Source organism: Mytilus galloprovincialis, chromosome 3 (genome assembly GCF_965363235.1).
Source record: "Mytilus galloprovincialis chromosome 3, xbMytGall1.hap1.1, whole genome shotgun sequence".
Lineage (NCBI taxonomy): Eukaryota > Metazoa > Mollusca > Bivalvia > Mytilida > Mytilidae > Mytilus > Mytilus galloprovincialis.
The window spans coordinates 61,206,814-61,226,176 of record NC_134840.1 but is presented as its reverse complement, the minus strand read 5'-3'; the positions used below and the strand labels follow the sequence as shown (position 1 = coordinate 61,226,176).

General features: G+C 31.2%; 2 protein-coding genes across 5 annotated transcripts in view; one reads left to right on the top strand and one right to left on the bottom strand.

The window, feature by feature from the left end:
- Nucleotides 1-283: 283 nt before the first annotated feature.
- On the top strand, nt 284-11,213 carry LOC143068548 (ras-related protein Rab-1A). Of its 3 annotated transcripts, none has more exons than XM_076242697.1 (7): nt 284-464; nt 1,740-1,812; nt 3,291-3,338; nt 4,034-4,081; nt 7,316-7,411; nt 8,031-8,162; nt 8,830-11,213. In XM_076242697.1, the coding sequence occupies exons 1-7, from the start codon at nt 442-444 to the stop codon at nt 9,025-9,027; spliced, it is 618 nt and encodes a 205-aa protein (XP_076098812.1). In that variant the 5' UTR covers nt 284-441; the 3' UTR covers nt 9,028-11,213. The 3 variants fall into 3 exon arrangements, with proteins under 3 accessions (XP_076098812.1, XP_076098813.1, XP_076098811.1); XM_076242698.1 differs by lacking the exon at nt 284-464 and adding an exon at nt 1,166-1,200; XM_076242696.1 differs by lacking the exon at nt 284-464 and adding an exon at nt 1,220-1,360.
- A 3,782-nt stretch (nt 11,214-14,995) lies between these two features.
- LOC143068543 (protein-glucosylgalactosylhydroxylysine glucosidase-like) overlaps nt 14,996-19,363 on the bottom strand; it is a 270,827-nt gene continuing 266,459 nt past the window's right edge. For both annotated transcript variants that reach the window (XM_076242681.1, XM_076242682.1), the window contains 2 exons: nt 17,194-17,325; nt 14,996-15,501 (listed from right to left, as the gene is read on the bottom strand). In XM_076242681.1, the coding sequence (XP_076098796.1) occupies nt 15,019-15,501; nt 17,194-17,325 (615 nt within the window). In that variant the 3' untranslated portion in view covers nt 14,996-15,018. The remainder of the gene's footprint in view (nt 15,502-17,193; nt 17,326-19,363) is intronic.

Here is a 19,363-nt window from a genome sequence, read left to right as displayed (position 1 = left end):
ATTGTAAATGAAAGAGCAATTTTTTTCCACCAATTTTGTTTTTAACAGCTGTTTTTTTTTTTTTTTTCTTGAAGTCAATGTTGTGATTTTTTTCTTCAGTGATGATATTTTTACCTCTAAAACAAATAATATTCTTTATTTTATTTGTGAATTTTTATTAATTCTGCGTATTTAGCTACATTTTTTATAAATTTTGATATAAAAATACTGCTAAGTAAAAATATTTTGTTTGGACCGGAAGTATTGACCTCGTGATGCCACGTTGGGCAATGACGTCATATGCAACTGTGCCCACCCCTTCACTGAGCAGTCGCAAAGCGGAAGAAGGAAGCCATTTTGATTCAAGGTTTACAAGTCAAACCTGTCACCGTGTGTTAAATAACTTTATTATCATTTATTGACTGAAAAGAAAATATCTAAATCCATTTATCGTACCATATTATGAGCACAATGAACCCCGAATAGTAAGTATTTCTCCCAAACCCTCATTTATGAAAAAAGTTGTCATACGTCATCAAGAGACGGATCGTGTTTTTCATTTCCCAAACACAGCTGATCGAATGAACGCCCCTCGTACACATATGATAACAACAAGAATACTGACTACAACGGATGTTCTCCTTATTGTCAATGAAACAGTATAGGTATTCGACAAAATATTGTTTCACCTGTGCCCATTTCTGGGGGTTAAAGTCCACACCAAAACAAATCCAAATTTGTATCCAGACTAAGAAATGAGAACATTTCTTGGGGCATTCCCTCATGGTAACAACTGCAAAACTGTTAAATACAGGATTGGCCAAAGTACTTCAATACAAATATTGTCTTTAAATCATATATATAGTTAAATTTTATGTTTGGTGGACAAGATGGCATGTCTTTCTATGTCTACAGTAGTGGACAATGAATTTCTACTCTTAAGACTGTTTATAGTGTTATTGCACAAACTCAACTTTCAGCTACACTTCAGAATTTATTTATGAATATTACAATATTGTTACTAAGATAATAAATGACAAATGTAAATAAAACTATTTATAGACATGAACTCAGTTGTGGTTCCATGTCAGATCTTCCACACAACAAAAATATTTCATGTGTATATTTAGATAATTAGAATATATATAAATTGACAGTGTACATTATGTTGTAATAATTAGACTACTTTGTATTCAGAACGATGTGTAATTCCGATATAAGGTATATATTTATTGAGCACGTAAGTGGATACATGCATGTGTACAGTGAATGATGTTTTCATAGCATCAAGTTTAAATTATAAGTGAAGCAAATTCTAACAAAATATGGGAGGATTTCCATCACTTGAATGGGACGGATCAGGATATCGTTATTTTGAAATGTATGTTTTATATATACACGAATGTACATGATGTACATCTTAGTGAACAATGTAGTTAAATGCATAATTAATTTTATTTCAATTTCAGAGTATTCTTAACAATGACATAGCCATGATGGTTAGAAATGTATTTAAATGTTAACAATTAATATACCACATTGAACATGTTGAACTTGTTTTGATATGAGGAGGGGGTTGTCTAAATTTTGCAAAACTTTAATTGTAAGAACAATAACACTTTTTGTCTGTATGAAACAGTGGAACATTCAGATGGGTTCAAACTTTTAAATATGAATCTATTGCAATGTTGATTATGATTTAAAAAAAAAATCAAATGACATGTTGATAACCTTTTTACATGCATTTGAAATTTTTTCAGTGACTACCTGTTTAAACTGTTATTGATTGGTGACTCTGGTGTAGGAAAATCTTGTTTATTACTCAGATTTGCAGTAAGTATTTATATATTCAACAATGTACAGTAACATTAAACAGTCTGCAACAAAATCTCTATTATTGTAATCCAAAGACCAATATTCTGACAAAAACATATTTACAAAGATTTTCAAATACTTGCTAGTCCATACAGAATTTACCAGTCATGGGCATCAGCCAAGTGGCTTTCAGTGCAGAATTCAAGTTCCAAAAAATGTAAATTAGTTAATGTACTTGTCACCAACAGTCAGGGGACTTACTTAAACAAGTGATTTTCTAAATCACTGATTCAAGTAACATTATTTCCATAAAGGTTGGAAGTTAGAGTTGTCTTTCTTTAATAATCACCTATTTAAGTAGTACAAATTAATCACTAGAAGAAGTGATTTAATTTTATTGTAGCTTTAAATATAGAATACTAATGATCCAGGGACTAATTATGTTTCTAAACTTATCAGAACCAACATCTGTGTTGTCTAGGATGACCAGGTCATTTCAGGTGATGACCTTGTACTGAATCCAGGATAATGACATAAAAATCACTTGTTTAAGTATCAGACCTCAATTTCTTTCCCAAAAATCACTTCTTTAAGTATCATTCTTTTAATAACCCCCACTGATTTCAACACACCCGAACAGTAAAATTTTATTACATAATCTGAAAGATGAAACCTTGAACTTCACAGGAAAAATACTCCCATTGCTGTGAAAAATCTTTTAAGAAAGTATCAGTTCATTATGTAAAGCCATTATTATAGCATTTTTTCAACTAAAATAGAATTTTCGGCTGAATGATATATCAAAGGCATAAACCTTGCTACTTAAAAGAAGCAAAAAGTTCATATTTTTTATAATTTTACTAATTAAAACATATTATTTAAACATATGTGTTTAAAATTTTGAAAAAACTACAAAATCCCAATTTGTGACAAAACCTCGAATTTGCTAAAATAAGTGATTTAAAAATCACTTATTTCAGTAAGTCCCCTGACTGACCAACCTGATTATAAAGAATGATTCAAAGACTTGGAAAGATTGGGTATATTCATGTACATTGCAGTTGTCTACATGCTATCAGTTTTAATACATTATTTGTCAGACTTTCTGTTTATAGTCTATAGATACATTTTTGTACATGTATGAACATGATGAATTCAGCACTTCTTGAAACACATTTTTATCACACCTTGTCTAAGACCCCTAATGAAAGCTAATGTCTGCTTCGAATATGGATTTTCCGGTTACCTTAGGAATACACTGTTACTGTATTGTCTACTTTCTTGAAAATTTACTTTAACATGTCAGGTGTTCATTGTCAATAGACCATATCTTTCTTTACATTAACTTAGCATAGAATTAAAGATTATTTGTATAAAAATTGGATAAAAAAAATGAAAACATATTTTCATGCTTTTGTTGAATGTTTATATACTTACAATGTATGTTGTTTTTATAGATGTTGTTCGTTTGCAAAAATACTTTTTCTTTATTTCAGGATGACACATACACAGAAAGTTATATAAGTACTATAGGAGTAGATTTTGTAAGTATGGAGACCATAAACATGTTATGCATGTATAGATTTTAGATTAACTGAAACAAATTTTTGACAGAATCGTAAAAATACCAATGTGGCATAACATAGTTAAAGCATCTAGTTGATTCAAAAGGTATTACTTGCACTTTCGTTTAATTAGTAAATTGATTCCAATTAGGATCCATCATCAAATTTTTTTCTTATTCTAAAATACATTTATTCATTACACTGAATTTGGCTAATAAAGTATAAAAAGAACAAGAAAATGTTGTACTGACTCTTGTGTCACTAAGTATGAGTGAAGTAAGTTTTACAATTTATTTCAACTTAGATTCTTAGTATTTGCCAAAGGGCTGCATTAAAAAGACATGTAATCATCCCTCCTGTCCTGATTAAACTGTTCATGTTGAATGATGTAGGATATGTTTCACAGTTTAAATTACATAATCTTTACATCTTGGCTCGGAACTTTTAAGGTTATTAGCATGCAGTTCTAATTGTTTCATGTGAAGACCTAATACTTGCTTAACAGGGCAATGTTTGATTTTTTTTTAAGGAAACAACTTGAAACAGCTGACAAAAGCTGATTCAAATATATATATGAAGTTTGATATCATGTGGCAAAGAAATGAAGCAACTTCATAGAGCAAAACTGGATATAAATATTTGTAATTTAAATTTGATTTTTTTTCTATTTTCAGAAAATACGAACTATAGAATTAGATGGAAAAACTATAAAATTACAAATAGTAAGTACAAAAAAATCATTTATTATGTATACACATGATGTGCACTTCATTATATAAGTCCAACCTAAAACATTGTAAAACAGGCTGAAATATTTGTATTTTCGTAGGAACTATTTTTTTTATCTTTTTATTTACATAAATGATTTATTTATGGTCAAGTTTGTCTTTTCCATAATCATGTTCTCTGAAGCAAGGTCTTAGATGGTTTTAGTTTGTCAAAATTTTTGGACAATCAAAAATGTTAACAATATTGCCTCTGTAAATTCAAACAAGTTATATCCTAGGCTATAAAACCAAGTTTTTATGGATTTTTGGGGCTTTACTATAACAGTTAAATGATAGATGATCTGTTGATTGGTCTTTGTCCATTTTTATGCCCCTGCTGTAGTGGAGGGGACATTAATTTTACTGTTGTCTGTCTGCATTCTAGAATTGATTTCCATTCTCTAACTTTAGTTTGCCTCAACCAAATAATATGAAACTTATACATAATGCTCATTGCCACAAAACACATTTCAAGTTTGAATTTGGATAGTGTCTCTTTTACCATTCTAGAGTTATGCCCCTTTATAAATTGAAAAATGGCCAAATGCTTTGTTTCCTTCCCTTTTAGTTTGCCTCAACAAAATAATATAATACTTACAATACTCAATGCTTATTACTACAAAACACAAATCAATTTTGGTGGCATCCTATTAACTGTTATAGAGTTATGCCCCATTTACTAATGGAAAAATTGCTAAATATTTCTATTCTGTTCTCTTACTTTAGTTTGCCTCTACCAAATGTTACAAAACTTATACAAAATGCTTATAACCTCAAAACACACACCAAGTTTAAATTTTGATGGCATCACTTTTACTGTTTTTTGCTGTTCTAGAGTTATGCCCCTTTACAAATGGAAAAATTTCTAAATGCTTGGATTCCATTCTCTAACTTTTATTTGCCTCAATCAAATGTATGGAACTTAAACTGTTATACACAATGCTGAATTCCACAAAAAAGGAAAATTTTGGATTTTGGTGGCATCACTTTTACCTAAGTTTTAGTGTTATCCCCTGCTATAAATGGAAATATTGCTGAAATTTTTATTTCCATTCTCTGACTTTAGTTTGCCTCAACTAAAGGTTATGAAAATTATGCACAATGCTTCCTCAACTTAATGTTGTAAAATGTATATGTTCTTCTCATATATTTTATGATAGTATGATACTAAACCCCTAACGGGAAGGACTGTTATTAAAGGAATATTGTCATTTTATTTATTTTCTTTTGTTACATCTTCTGACATCGGACTTGGACTTCTCTTGAACTGAATTTTAATGTGCGTATTGTTATGCGTTTACTTTTCTACATTGGCTAGCGGTATAGGGGGAGGGTTGACATCTCATAAACATGTTTAACCCGCCGCAATTTTGCGCCTGTCCCAAGTCAGGAGCCTCTAGTCCTTGTTAGTCTTGTATGATTTTTAATTTTAGTTTCTTGTGTATAATTCGGAGTTTAGTATGACGTCCATTATCACTGTACTAGTATACGTATTTTTTAAGGGGCCAGCTAAGGACGCTTAGGGTGCGGGAGTTTCTCATTGAAGACTGTTTGGCTGTTGTCTGCTCTATGGTTGGGTTGTTGTCGCTTTGACACATTCCCCATTTCCTTTCTCAATTTTACACCATGCTTATTAACACAAAGCCCAGATCAAGTACAAATTTGGGAAGCATCACTTTTACAGTTCTTCAGATATGTTCCTTTATAACATTATATGCAAGCAGGGGCATCATCTGTGTCCCATGGACAGATCTCCCATGTATTCTAGTTATAGTTTCGCAAAATTCAGTATAATACTTCAAACAGGAAAACTTAAACTTATGGAACATCATGCAAACAAACTAACAAAAGAGTAATACATTAAACCGATTTAGAAAAGACCCTCAACATACATGTAACATAACAATCTTAAGCTTTCACAACTGCTTTTCTCAATGGTAATTATAGACAATTGTTCAATTTCTTAATTTTTATGCAACCGCAAAAATTAAAAAAATTTTGGTCGTATATTGGTATGATGTTGGCGTCGTCGTTGTCCGAAGACATTTGGTTTTCACACTATAACTTTAGTAAAAGTAAATTGAAATCTATGAAATTTAAACACAAGGTTTATGACCACAAAAGGAAGGTTGGGATTGATTTTGGGAGTTTTGGTCCCAACAGTTAAGGAATTAGAGGCCAAAAAAGGGCCCAAATAAGCATTTTTCTTGGTTTTCGCACAATAACTTTAGAATAAGTAAATAGAAATCTATGAAATTTTAACTCAAGGTTTATGACCACAAAAGGAAGGTTGGGATTGATTTTGGGAGTTTTTGGTCTCAACAGTTTAGGAATTAGGGGCCAAAAGGGTCCAAAATTAAACTTTGTTTGATTTCATCAAAAATTGAATTATTGGGGTTCTTTGATATGCCAAATCTAACCGTGTATTTAGATTCTTAATTTTTGGTCCCGTTTTTCATTGGTCCACATTAAGGTCCAAAGGGTCCAAAATTAAATTTAATTTGAATTTAACAAAAATTGAATTGTTTGGGTTCTTTGATATGCTGAATCTAAACATGTACATAGATTTTTGATTATGGGCCTAGTTTTCAAGTTGATCCAAATCGGGGTCCAAGATTAAACTTTTGTTTGATTTCAACAAAAATTGAATATATGGGTTTCTTCAATATGCCGAATCTAACCATGTATTTAGATTTTTAATATTTGGGCCTGGTTATCAAATTGGTCCACATTGAGGTCTAAAGGGTCCAAAATTGAACATTATTTAATTTCATCAAAAATTGAATTCAGGGGGAGGGGGGTTCTTTGATATGCTGAATCTAACCATGTATTTAGATTTTGGATATAAAACCATAAAAGGTAAATGTCCAATTTAAAAATTTTAAGTTTTTAAGTTTTAAGTTTTTAGACTACATTCATTCTGTGTCAGAAACCTATGTTGTGTCAACTATTTAATTACAATCCAAATTCAGGGCTGTATCAAGCTTGAATGTTGTGTCCACACTTGCCCCAACTGTTCAGGGTTCGACCTCTGCGGTCGTATAAAGCTATGCCATGCGGAGCATCTGGTTGCATCTATATACATTACTATATAACTTTCCATGCATGTGCATTCATACTGTGAAGTAAAAATAGATTTTACCTTTACAAAATTGTTTTTCTACACATATACAATGCTATTGTTTTTAGTGGGACACAGCTGGTCAAGAAAGATTTAGAACAATAACATCAAGTTATTACAGAGGAGCACATGGTATTATTGTTGTGTATGATGTTACAGATCAAGTAAGTGATGACATTGAAATATTTGTTTGTAAAATCAAAAATTACAATTAGAATAACAGTAAAACATTAGTTTTGAGTGTTTTAACAGAAGTTATCAATAGTCACAATCAGAACTTTTTCTTATGATTTGAAGTAGTGTGAGTCCTGTATTAAGAGTGTAACTGTAAGCTGACATAATTTTCTGTCAAGACTTTTTAGAAGGTTGTCATTCTATCAGCAATGTCATAACTTTATCAGACATAAAATTTGTATTTGCAATGTCTTTGTGTATCTTTAAAATATAGAATATAAGTTCACAAGACAAACAGAATGGTGAAATTAGTGATATTAAAACATGCAAGATTCAAAGTCACATATGTCTGTTCCATAAAATACTATGTCCTGCATAGGGCTGGTACTTTTTTTTAACAACCATCCCCATCAGAAATAAATATAAATTAGAACAACACTCCCTTTGCATTTTGGTATTTGAAATACAATCACCCATAAAATTAAAAAAAAATATTATGTTCTCCTATACAGAATTCATGTAATAGAATTTCAATTGACATGATGATGTATCTGTAAGCATTCTAATTATGTGTTGCTTTTTCAATAATTTTGTATAATTTCTTTTCAGGAATCTTTTAACAATGTAAAACAGTGGTTACAAGAAATTGACAGATATGCTAGTGAAAATGTAAATAAATTACTAGTAGGAAATAAATCTGACTTGGAAACCAAGAAAGTAGTAGATTATACAACAGCTAAAGTAAGTTATTAATAGTGATGGTATGGATGGGGTGGTTGCTGAAAAGTTATTGATTTAAAAATCACCTATGAAGGTAAATTTCATTTAAACCATGTGTCTGCTGGTGATTTATTAGAGCGATATGACCATCTTATATTTATTTTAGGTTAAATATTCCATGATCACCAATATTCACCGTGAAATATTTTGGGTATGTTTCAAGAAATTTTGTTACACATCTGTCATCCAACTTATTCCTAAAATTGAATCTTGATCTGTCATTCACAAACAGTGTCTTTTAAATCTGCCAGAATAAAGTATTTTTGTGTTTAGAGTTCTATCAAATCATGTTATTTCGTTATTGTTGTGAAACATATACTGTGGATTCATTATTATTCATTGGATACCAATTTTTGTGGGTTTCGTGAGTATAGGTGAACCACAAATTCAAATGTTCAACGAATATAATATTTTCAATAGGCTTTGTATACAGAGATTTGCAAAACCAGAAAATCAAGTATCCACAAATATGCAAGTTTAAAGCAAATCTACAAAAAATTGATATCCACGAAAATAAATGAATCCACAGTACATGTATGCAAAAATAACTCAGTTTTGCATGATACCTTGTTTAATAATCTTGCATTTTGCTTTGCAAATTAGTATTAAAAAAATCTCTCTTTTGCAGGAATATGCAGATTCTTTAGGAGTACCTTTCCTAGAAACAAGTGCAAAAAATGCTACGAACGTTGAACAAGCATTTATGACGATGGCGGCAGAAATTAAAAATAGAATGGGTCCAGTTACAGCTGCAGCTGACAACAAATCTAATGTAAAAATAAATCCAAGTACTCCTGTGAAACAAGGAGGTGGAGGATGCTGTTAATAAACTAAATGTACTGGACTTTTGATTTGAGACCAATTGGGATAACAGAGTTAAGCCCTTGCTTTACTCATAGTCAAAATTTGACAAAAGACTCGTATATATGTGATTAATGTGGTTCAAATTTTGACTTGAGAATTAATTTATAAGTAGGGGTATACATACAGTTACCTTTTGAGGGAATTTGTATCTAGCAAGTGCTTTTACAAAGAAAAACAAAATGTAACAAGGTTTTATGGTTCAAAAAAGAAATAATTCTGTTTTATTTTTCAGTTTTGTAATTTTGAAGAGAGCTTTAAGCAATTATTTTACATATATTTAGAAAAACTTCTAATTTTCAATTAGTCTTGATCAACACTAATTTCTAAAATCATCAATTTTCTTTGCCAAATGTGAAATGTAAAATTAGAATAATTAATTCTGATCAATGAACCTTGATATTAGCCTTTTAATGGCTGCTTAAGCTAAGGGGAGATTGATATTGAAGTTATTTAATTCAACATTGATCCTGGTTACATATTTGTCATGAAGACACAGACAACTATCTGTGTTGGACATTTGTTTATACACATCATGATTTTATTCACTTATAAATTATAAAATTGTTAAATATTTATGTTTTTTGCTTATTATTGTATAAATATATGTAAATAAGTGAATGAGAGATTGGATATTTGTGTTATTTGTTGCTTTTTACCTTTACTACATCTAGTAGCAATATATTTAAATTGAAGAGTCAACTACTGAAGACTTAATTTCAGTAAACCATACAAATCAATGGTTTATTATTACTTTCTTTTAAATTTGAAGTTTTTCCTTCTGATATCATAGAAAATTAATGCATTAAAACCAACATGTTGTAATTCACCTATCATGGGTCATCCAGTTAGGCCATACACAGTATTGGTTAATGAAGAGGGGGATAGGATGATTGAATGATGTGAATTTATTTTGGTATGATTGTAACATTGTAAAACATTAAGAAATTGGGTCAAGTAGAATGAAAAAAATTCATAAACATGTATTATCACGCTGATTTCAAAACCTAGATAATTTTATTTGTTTAAAATAAATGCAACTCTGAAGAAATAATTCTTATTTTATTTGCATAATTTTTTGTGTGTTTACTGTTGTTTATTCTCATAACTCCATTAAAATTTGAGAAAAAAATTATAGATTTGTCTAGTAATATATAATTTAACTGTCTTAATCTTTGTAAGTGTTTCATGAATGGCCATACAGTACAGTTGGAGATTTTGTTTAAAGTGAAAGTATGAACATAGATTCATTGAGTGTCTGTTGAATAAAATACAAAAAAAAATGTATTTAATATTATTTTAAAGCAGAATAAAGGAGATGTACCATGCAGTAGAATAAGAAATACTTTTAGAGCTTATAAATCTTTTCATGATGTCAGGCGGCTTGTAAAATGCTAGAGAACGAAATTAATATTGTAAATATATGTTTATCTATTTATCTAACAATACTTTTTTTCATACTCGTACAGTCTTGTATTTTTGACAAGTCATTTAATGTATTGCAAGGTTGTTAGATAATGGATTATTATTTTCAGTTGGAGAAAGTACTTGTATGCGAAAGATGAAAATATTATATGACCATTTAACATGTTAAGAGCCAAAATATGTTTTTAGACTGTCAGCATGCTTATGATTGTATTATTTTATCCAAGCTTAACTGATTCATTGCTGGGATTGACTTTCTAAGATTGAGACATTTAATGTATCATGATGTACAATTGAATAAATTGTGCATATAAACTTTATTGAATTAAAGAACTAAACATTTGTTCATGTCCATTGAAAGAAAGGCACATTTTGATTCTCGAATAGTTTATTGCCTTATTTATTATTTTTCTCTATGATAAATTTTCAACCATGGATCACTTTCTATTAATATTTTAGGTTAGGAAAAAAGGTCAACCTATGTCTTTCATTACACACAATACTTGTTTCTAAAAGTAAATATTTTAGACTTACATGTAACTTTATATTATATGTGAATGTAGATTTACTAGTTGCATTGAAACTTACATCTATGTATGTTTGCACCAATTTTCATATAGTCAGTTACTGTATGTCAGACAAGCAGGCTTGTGTGTCAATGATATGTATATAAGGACATCTATGGAAACATACTTTTCAGTCAGACGATTAAATCTCTCAAATTCACTTTCGTTTTGTATATTTTCAAATGCCTGTGTAGTTTATTTCAGTGATAACACACAGTGTCTTGCCTTCTCAGTGTGAGACTTATAGAAGATGATAGATGATGTTCTCTCACTAAATAATACAAAATTTAGTGACTATGTTGAACTTATCTATCCCATCGAACTAGAGATAAAGGATACTACAGATACAGTTAAGTCTGTTTCATTTCTTGACTTACATCTAGAAATTGACAATGAAGGTCGGTTACAAAACAAAACTTTACAACAAAAGAGATGATTTCAGCTTCCCAATTGTGAACTTTCCCATGTCTATGTAGCAACATTCCAGCAGCGCCTGTATACCAAGTATCTCCCAATTGATACAATATTCCCAGGCTTGTATTTCCTATCGTGATTTCCTTGATAAAGGATTGCTGCTCACAAGGAAGCTATTAAACCAAGAGTTCCAAATGGTGAAGAAGAAATCTCCCTTCGTAAATTTGTTGGATGCCATCACAAGTTGGTTGACCGTTATGGAATAACCGTTTCACAGATGATATTGGACATGTTACTTATGTCATTTCAACAATATCCTTCCCTTTTCACAAATGTGCCCTACCAAATTAAACTATTTACAGTATTTGTGATAACTTCAGCAACATGACGGGTGCCACATGTGGAGCAAGATCTGCTAACCCATCCGTAACATTTGAGATCACTCCAGTTTTTGATGGGGATTGTGTTGCTTAGTCTTTAGTTTTCAATGTTGTGTCTTCTGTACTATTATTTGTCTGTTTGTCTTTTTTATACAACCTCACAAATTGAAAATTTTTTGGTCGTATATTGGTATCACGTTAGTGTCGTCGTCCGAAGACATTTGGTTGTCGCACTATAACTTTGGTAAAAGTAAATTGAAATCTATGAAATTTAAACACAAGGTTTATGACCTTAAAATGAAGGTTGGGATTGATTTTGGGTGTTATGGTCCAAACAGTTGAGGAATTAGGGGCCAAAAAGGGCCAAAATAAGTATTTTTCTTGGTTTTCACACAACAATTTTGATAAGTTAACAGAAATCTATGAAATTTAAACATAAGGTCTATGACCACAAAAGGAAGGTTGGGATTGATTTTGGGAGTTTAAGGCCCAACAGTTTAGGAACTAGGGGCCAAAAACAGGTCTCAAATAAGCATTTTTCTTGGTTTTCGCACAATAACTTTAGTATAAGTTAATAGAAATCTATGAAATTTTAACACAAGGTTTATGACCACAAAAGGAAAGTTTGGTATGATTTTGGGAGTTTTGGTCCCAACGAATTAAGGTCCAAAGGGTCAAAAATTAAACTTTGTTTGATTTCAACAAAAATTGAATATATGGGGTTCTTCAATATGCTGAATCTAACCATGTATTTAGATTTTTGATGTTTGGGCCCGGTTATCAAATTGGTCCACATTGAGGTCTAAAGGGTCTAAAATTGAACATTATTTGATTTCATCAAAAATTGAATTCTTGGGGTTCTATGATATGCTGAGTCTGACCATGTATTTAGATTTGGATATTGGACCATAATAGGTAAATGTCCAATTTAAAATTTTTAAGGTTAAGTTTTTGGACCACATTCATTCTGTGTCAGAAACCTATGTTGTGTTAACTATTTAATCACAATCCAAATTCAGAGCTGTATCAAGCTTAAATGTTGTGTCCATACTTGCCCCAACTGTTCAGGGTTCGACCTCTGCAGTCGTATAAAGCTGCATCATTTTGGTCTTTTGTGGATAGTTGTCTCATTGGCAATCATACCACATCTTCTTTTTATATTGTCAGTTTATTTTCAATCTACGAGTTTGACTGACCCTCTGGTATCTTTTGTCCCTGTTTATAGGGGGTATATTTTTCTACATGAGTCTTCTCCAACTTTTAATCAAATGTTTTATGTTTTGAATTTTTTTGAGTATATGTCATTTTGACACTTTATATATGAGTATTTGTTTCAATTGCATTCATTCACTTGAAAGAGGCTAATTAATGGCCTTCATGATGCCCCAAGTGACCTTGAATTCCATTTAATAGTTGAACAGTTTAGTTTTCTGATTAGAAGAACCAACTGTCATAGAACATTTTGTAATTCTATGCAATTGCATCACACTCGGTGCATTTTAAATTCCAAACGAATAAGATGATGCTGCCCTGCAATCTTGCTTGCATGACTTTGTTATGTTCACATGTTTTATACAAGTGAAATGCGATGTTAGGTATATGTCAATAAAGCAGAAACACAAAAGCACAAAAGATCGAGAAATCTCGAGTCTGACATATTATTGTCTTCGACTTAAATATGTTCCTGCACAAAGTGTCAAACTGTAAGTCGCACAGATTCTAAAAAAATAAAAGTTTAAAAGGCTTCCAAGGATCTGCCATTAACATAGATTTCTCCAAATGACAAAAAGACAAAAACAGTAAGTATACATGACAAAGGTCCTCATCAAACATTCACATGAATATATAATGGAGTAAATTTTATCCTACACCAACTACGTTACAAAAGCAAGACAACAAGACTGTTTCTTGCAGCAGTGGTTTTAACAAATTGGGTTTGTGATCTTGTCAGTTGAAGAGTATCTGAAGAGACTATGTCAATGACATTTAGTATGCAGTTTTATTGCCATTGGCATATATCCTTTCCCTAAAGAATATTCATCCTTTTCACTCAAGATTTTGACACATTACCTTTTAAAGCGTGAATAGTACAGTAAAATGGAACCGCTGAAGACAATGTATGCAGTTATATCACATTGGCATTTGTCATCACTAGGCAGTTTTTTTGGCTCAACACCTTCAGTCATAGTTCATCGATTTTAAATGTTTTTCAACAGTATTAACGAACGTAATAGACACCTTTATAACTCTTCACCTTATATTGGAGTGTCCATATGTAATCGTCAAAATAACAGTCATTAACAATAATACATTACGAAAGACGTAACATGTTGACCAAACACAAAAAATTTACAAGCGATCATCCAAAACTGCATTAATATTAATTCGGTATTGTTAACAACTGGTTCAATTACTAAACATTGTTCTAATCTTGATGGCTTCATATTTCTCTTCTCTATTTTAACTTCCCAACAAAAAATACTGTTTTATTTTTCTAGAGTTGCCCATCTTTGCACATTTTACTTTCCTCAGTTCAATTCTCTGACAAAAGCAATCAAATTCATTTTTCGTTTCTTTGAAATACATTTCATCACAAAAAAATAAAATGAATTTGAATCTTATAAGATGGTGCACTGACACTTCATTGTATAGAAAAAGCCACAACTTCAACTTTTGATACTATTGTTAAACTACCATCTGGGCTTAAGGCATGCCTTTTAATGTAATTCATTTTGCATTTGTTGGAATTTGTTGGTATTGTTATGTTTTAAATTGTATATCTCACATTGCAGTTGTTTCTGTAGGCTATAGAAAAAAGCTTTTTATAAATCAGTAAACTGTGGACTGTAAGTGTTGTCTCCTTTTAGAGTTATAAAGAACCTACAAAGAAAATGCACAAAAAAAATTGTTACAGCAATGTCTTCTTTTCAAAGAAACTGTGATGAAAATGATTTACTTACAGAGATCAAAGATATCGGGAGGTGCGGACCATGACACAGTGATCATTTTCCTTATTGGTATGATGTGACCCATGATCCATTATAAACATCATTTCTTATATAAAAAATGAGGATGGAATTTCTGTTTAAAATAAACTCATCGTACCTGGATTAAAATTTTGTTAACTTTTCCTTTGAGTTTGTTTTTTTTTTGTGTTATTTTCCTTTTTTTTTAAGATAAAATATGGTAGCACGTAACAATAAAAAAGAGAAGTGTTGTCTCAAATCCAACGCATTTGTCTATGTCAGAAGCTGAATTGACGCCAGTTGCTGGTGTCCTATTTGGAAAATCTTTCACATCAAATACGAGCTTCCCTCTTTTGAATGTATTAGTCATGCCAATTTGTGTGTTCATTTCTTTTTTAGATGACGACTGTATTGTTAATACCGATTGTCCGTCATATCCACTTATCAGTGTCACCTGGATATCACTTTGATTTACAGAAACATCAAATTCAAATCCCTTGTATTTCAATCCTTTCATTGCCCAACTATTGACACCTGGCAAAAGATGAGGATTCAAGTCTAATTGTGATTCACGAATCCGTATTCCACCATAGCCGAAAATGACAGCCTGCAACAAACCTCCTGCTCCAGTTATAAAATTTACACATCTTGGTCCATCAGGCGAATTCGAAGGTTTCTCACTGAATACCTGAAATGTGTATCATACAGATATAAGAAGATGTTGTATGAGATCCAATGAGACAACTCTCGACCCAGGTCACAATTTGTAAAATTAAATAAAGGCAACAGTAGTATACCGCTGTTCAAAAATCGTAAACCTATGGACAAAAAACAAAATCGGGAAAACAAACTAAAACTGAGGGAAACGCATTGAATATAAAAGGAGAACAACGACACAACATTCAATTGTAACACACATAGCAACGGACTAAGCATTAGACAAAATCCGATGAGAATAACCAATATAATATCAAAACCAAATACATGAATTTTGGATAGAAAAGTACCGTGACACGTCTTATAGTAATGTGAATTCACACTCAAATATAGGAGAAAACAAAAGACACAACGGAAACACAACGTAAAAATGTTATACACACAGAAACGAACTATGATATAATAATGGCCATTTTCCTGACTTGGTACAGGACATTTTTAAAGAAAAAAATGGTGGGTTGAACCTGGTTTTGTGGCATGCCAAACCTCGCACTTTCATGGCATTGTTAAATATAACATTAAAATGACAACATAATAATACCGGACTTCAATACAAATAAATAGAACGTATTAGGCAAAAAAAAAAACATGAATAATAGATAACAAAAGGCATCAGGTTTAAAATTCAATACGTCAAAACCGCGCCTTGTCCACACAAGACTAACCAGTGACGCTCAGATATAAAAGTTCGAAAGTCAAAAAATGGTTCAAAGTTGTACAGCTCTGAGGATCAAAAGTTGAAAAAGGTTGTGCCAAATACGGCTAGGGTTTTCTGCTTGTGATAATAACATCCTTATTATTTAGAACAATTTATGCTATTGCAAACAGTAAATTTTATCAAATGAATATAAATAAATGTTAAAAAAAGCCAAATGAAATACGAAGTTGAAAAGCATTGAGGACAAAAAAAATCCTAAAAGTTTTTGCCAAATACAGCTAAGGTGATCTATTCCTGAGGTGGAAAAGCCTTAGAATTTCAAAAATTCACAGTTTTGTTAACAGTTAATTTATGATTATGAAAATATCAATGATAACTCAAGTCAACACAGAAATGTTGACTACTGGGCTGGTGATACCCTCAGGGAATGAAAACTCCACCAGCAGTGACATCGACCCAGTGGATGTAAATAAACGCATCATATATACCAGGATTGAAATTTTATATCTTCAACAGACGCGCGTTTCGTCTACAAAAGACTCATCAGTGACGCTCGAATAAATGTTTAAAAAAAGCCACATGAAATACGAAGTTGAAAAGCATTGAGGATCGACAAAAAAAATCCTAAAAGTTTTTGCCAAATACAGCTAAGGTGATCTATTCCTGAGGTAGAAAAGCCTTAGAATTTCAAAAATTCAAAGTTTTGTTTACAGCTAATTTATGAATATGAAAATATCAATGATAACTCAAGTCAACACAGAAGAAATGTTGACTGCTGGGCTGGTGATACCCTCGGGGAATTAAAACTCCACCAGCAGTGGCATCGACCAAGTGGTTGAAAATAAACTCATAATAGATACCAGGATTTCAATTTTATATTTACGCCAGACGCGCCTTTCGTCTACAAAAGACTCATCAGCGACGCTTGAATAAAAATGTTGAAAAAAGCCAATCTGTTTTAAAGATATACTTCTTGTCTTTAACATCTATGTATTACTACAATACCTTAAATGGACCGTTTATATTTCTTAGTAACATTTTGAACATTTCTTGAGCTTTGTGTTCATCCTGTAGCTCTAACCATCCAACAGTGTGCATACTCCAAGTTCCAGTATCTGGTCCAAATTGATCGGTCATCTGAAATAAATTATTCGCATTATGTTTCGATTGAACAACTATATATGATAGCGATTCTTCCTAAATATTTATCATCAATACTTTCTGAACTGCCAACCACAAAAAAGCAATATCAAGAAAAATATAAAATTTTTATATTGCCTGGCATTCTGCTGGCATTCTGCTGGCATTCTGCAGATTTGACGCAAATGAATGACGTTTTAGTGTCCCAAATCGTTGAATTTGTCTTGTTCATAAGATAATAGACAACTTGTATCCGCAGCTGTTTCTATATCTTTATCTAAAGACTTGAATTCAGTGCAATGTTTAAAAACACCTCTCTTCTATCTTAGGATAATATACATCTAATTTTAGTTTTTGACATAAAAAAACCCAACCAAAAACAAAAAAATAACAGTAGAGTAAACTATTAGAGATCCTAACCAGGCTTATAATTTTGTATGTCCAGCGATTTTTTAATAAAAAGGATTCATCTGTCACTCTCGAATAAAAAAAAAGTTAACGGCCAAAAAAAGTACGAAGTTAAGGAGCATTGAGGACTAAAATGCCGAGGATTTTTGTAAAATACAGCCAAGATAAATTATTCCTGAGATGAAAAATCTATTTTCTTTTCGTACCCTTTTAAAAGTGTATCCATTGCAAACTATGAACTTTACCTTATATGCAAATAAGCAACTCCTTTTAAATCTTTGATTGGTATTTTTTGAAATTTTTGCACATCCTTTATTATATATGAGACAATATCTGAAAAAGTCTAATTTCCATGTCCCTCACTTCACCAGCAATTATTTTTTTATTCAACCATCTTTTTTGAAAATTTTAAGTTTCAGTATAAACTAAATTATATAATGCACCAACTCCTGTCAATTAAACACTCATTCTTATATTTCTTCCAATAAAATATTGTAATTTAAATGTTCAACCCCCCCCCCCTAAAATCATGTTGTCCCCTGTGTTTTTTTGAAAACTAAATCATTCAAATAATATCCGAATTAATTAAACAGGCGTCCGATTCTCACATATATGATATATTATTTAATAAACTTGCCCCTAATTTGTCTTTTTATATTATACCTATAGCATGTAATAAAATTTTGCAAATTTTAAGAGAAAATAAATTTGTCCCCAGGGGTGATTTCCCTCCTGTTACCACTGGTTTTTTTTACCTGTGGAAACGTTTACAAGACCAAGAGTTATTTTCCCATTATGTATTGTGAAGAGCATTATTCCCTGAATGTATTAGTACAAAGAAATAGTTGGAAAGGCGGCCAGGTTTGAAAATTCAAGCCCATCCAAGGTAAGAATTTATAGAAAAATACTTATGGTGTTCTATCCTGTTATAGCCTTTTTTTACACTTTCTGAGAATATTTTAAGTGTGCACCACAACATTAAGTGTGTTTTTATATCACCTTTTTAAAAGTTATATGTCACAGGAAATACACTTACATTTAATGTGATAAAAAGGACAAAAACTATCGCGTAATTCCTTTCTGTTACGTTCTGTCATGTTACCTGATCAAAAGTAACAGCATAACCATCATCAGTAACAGGAAGGATGTTCAAGACAATTTCACTGAAGAATCGAACAGTTAATCTACTATATGCCAACCATTTCATTTAATATAAGTTATCACCACCATATCAAATAAATTTCAAAATAATATACAGTATATTGAATAAAAAAATAGGTTTTTTGCTTTTGATAACAGCAGAGAACATTGTGCAATTCTAGTATAGTAGATAGTAACAGAAAGGAATTTATTTTAGAATTTTTCATTACCTAGGCAGATTTTTCATCTTGCAAATACAGTTTCAAAGGATAAATGACATTGTTTGCTGTTATCTTCCAATTGTGACCAATCTAAAATGATTTATTTTTCTTAAACTTTAAAATAAAGCAGAAAAATCCTTTCTGTTACCAACTCTGTCCTGTTACCGTTGTCCTGTTACTCAAGATTCTTTCATGTTACCGACATATCTGACTATATTTAAGTATATTTCTAAACCTTTTGTATTGCAAATGCTAAAATCAATAAT

Bases quoted from the DNA above. Each gene is read 5' to 3' on its own strand.
- LOC143068548 (XM_076242696.1), top strand. From the start codon at position 1,305: ATGGGAGGATTTCCATCACTTGAATGGGACGGATCAGGATATCGTTAT. The intron at 3,339-4,033 runs GTAAGTATGGAG...TTCTATTTTCAG, and splicing joins GTACTATAGGAGTAGATTTT to AAAATACGAACTATAGAATT. The intron at 7,412-8,030 runs GTAAGTGATGAC...ATTTCTTTTCAG, and splicing joins TGTATGATGTTACAGATCAA to GAATCTTTTAACAATGTAAA.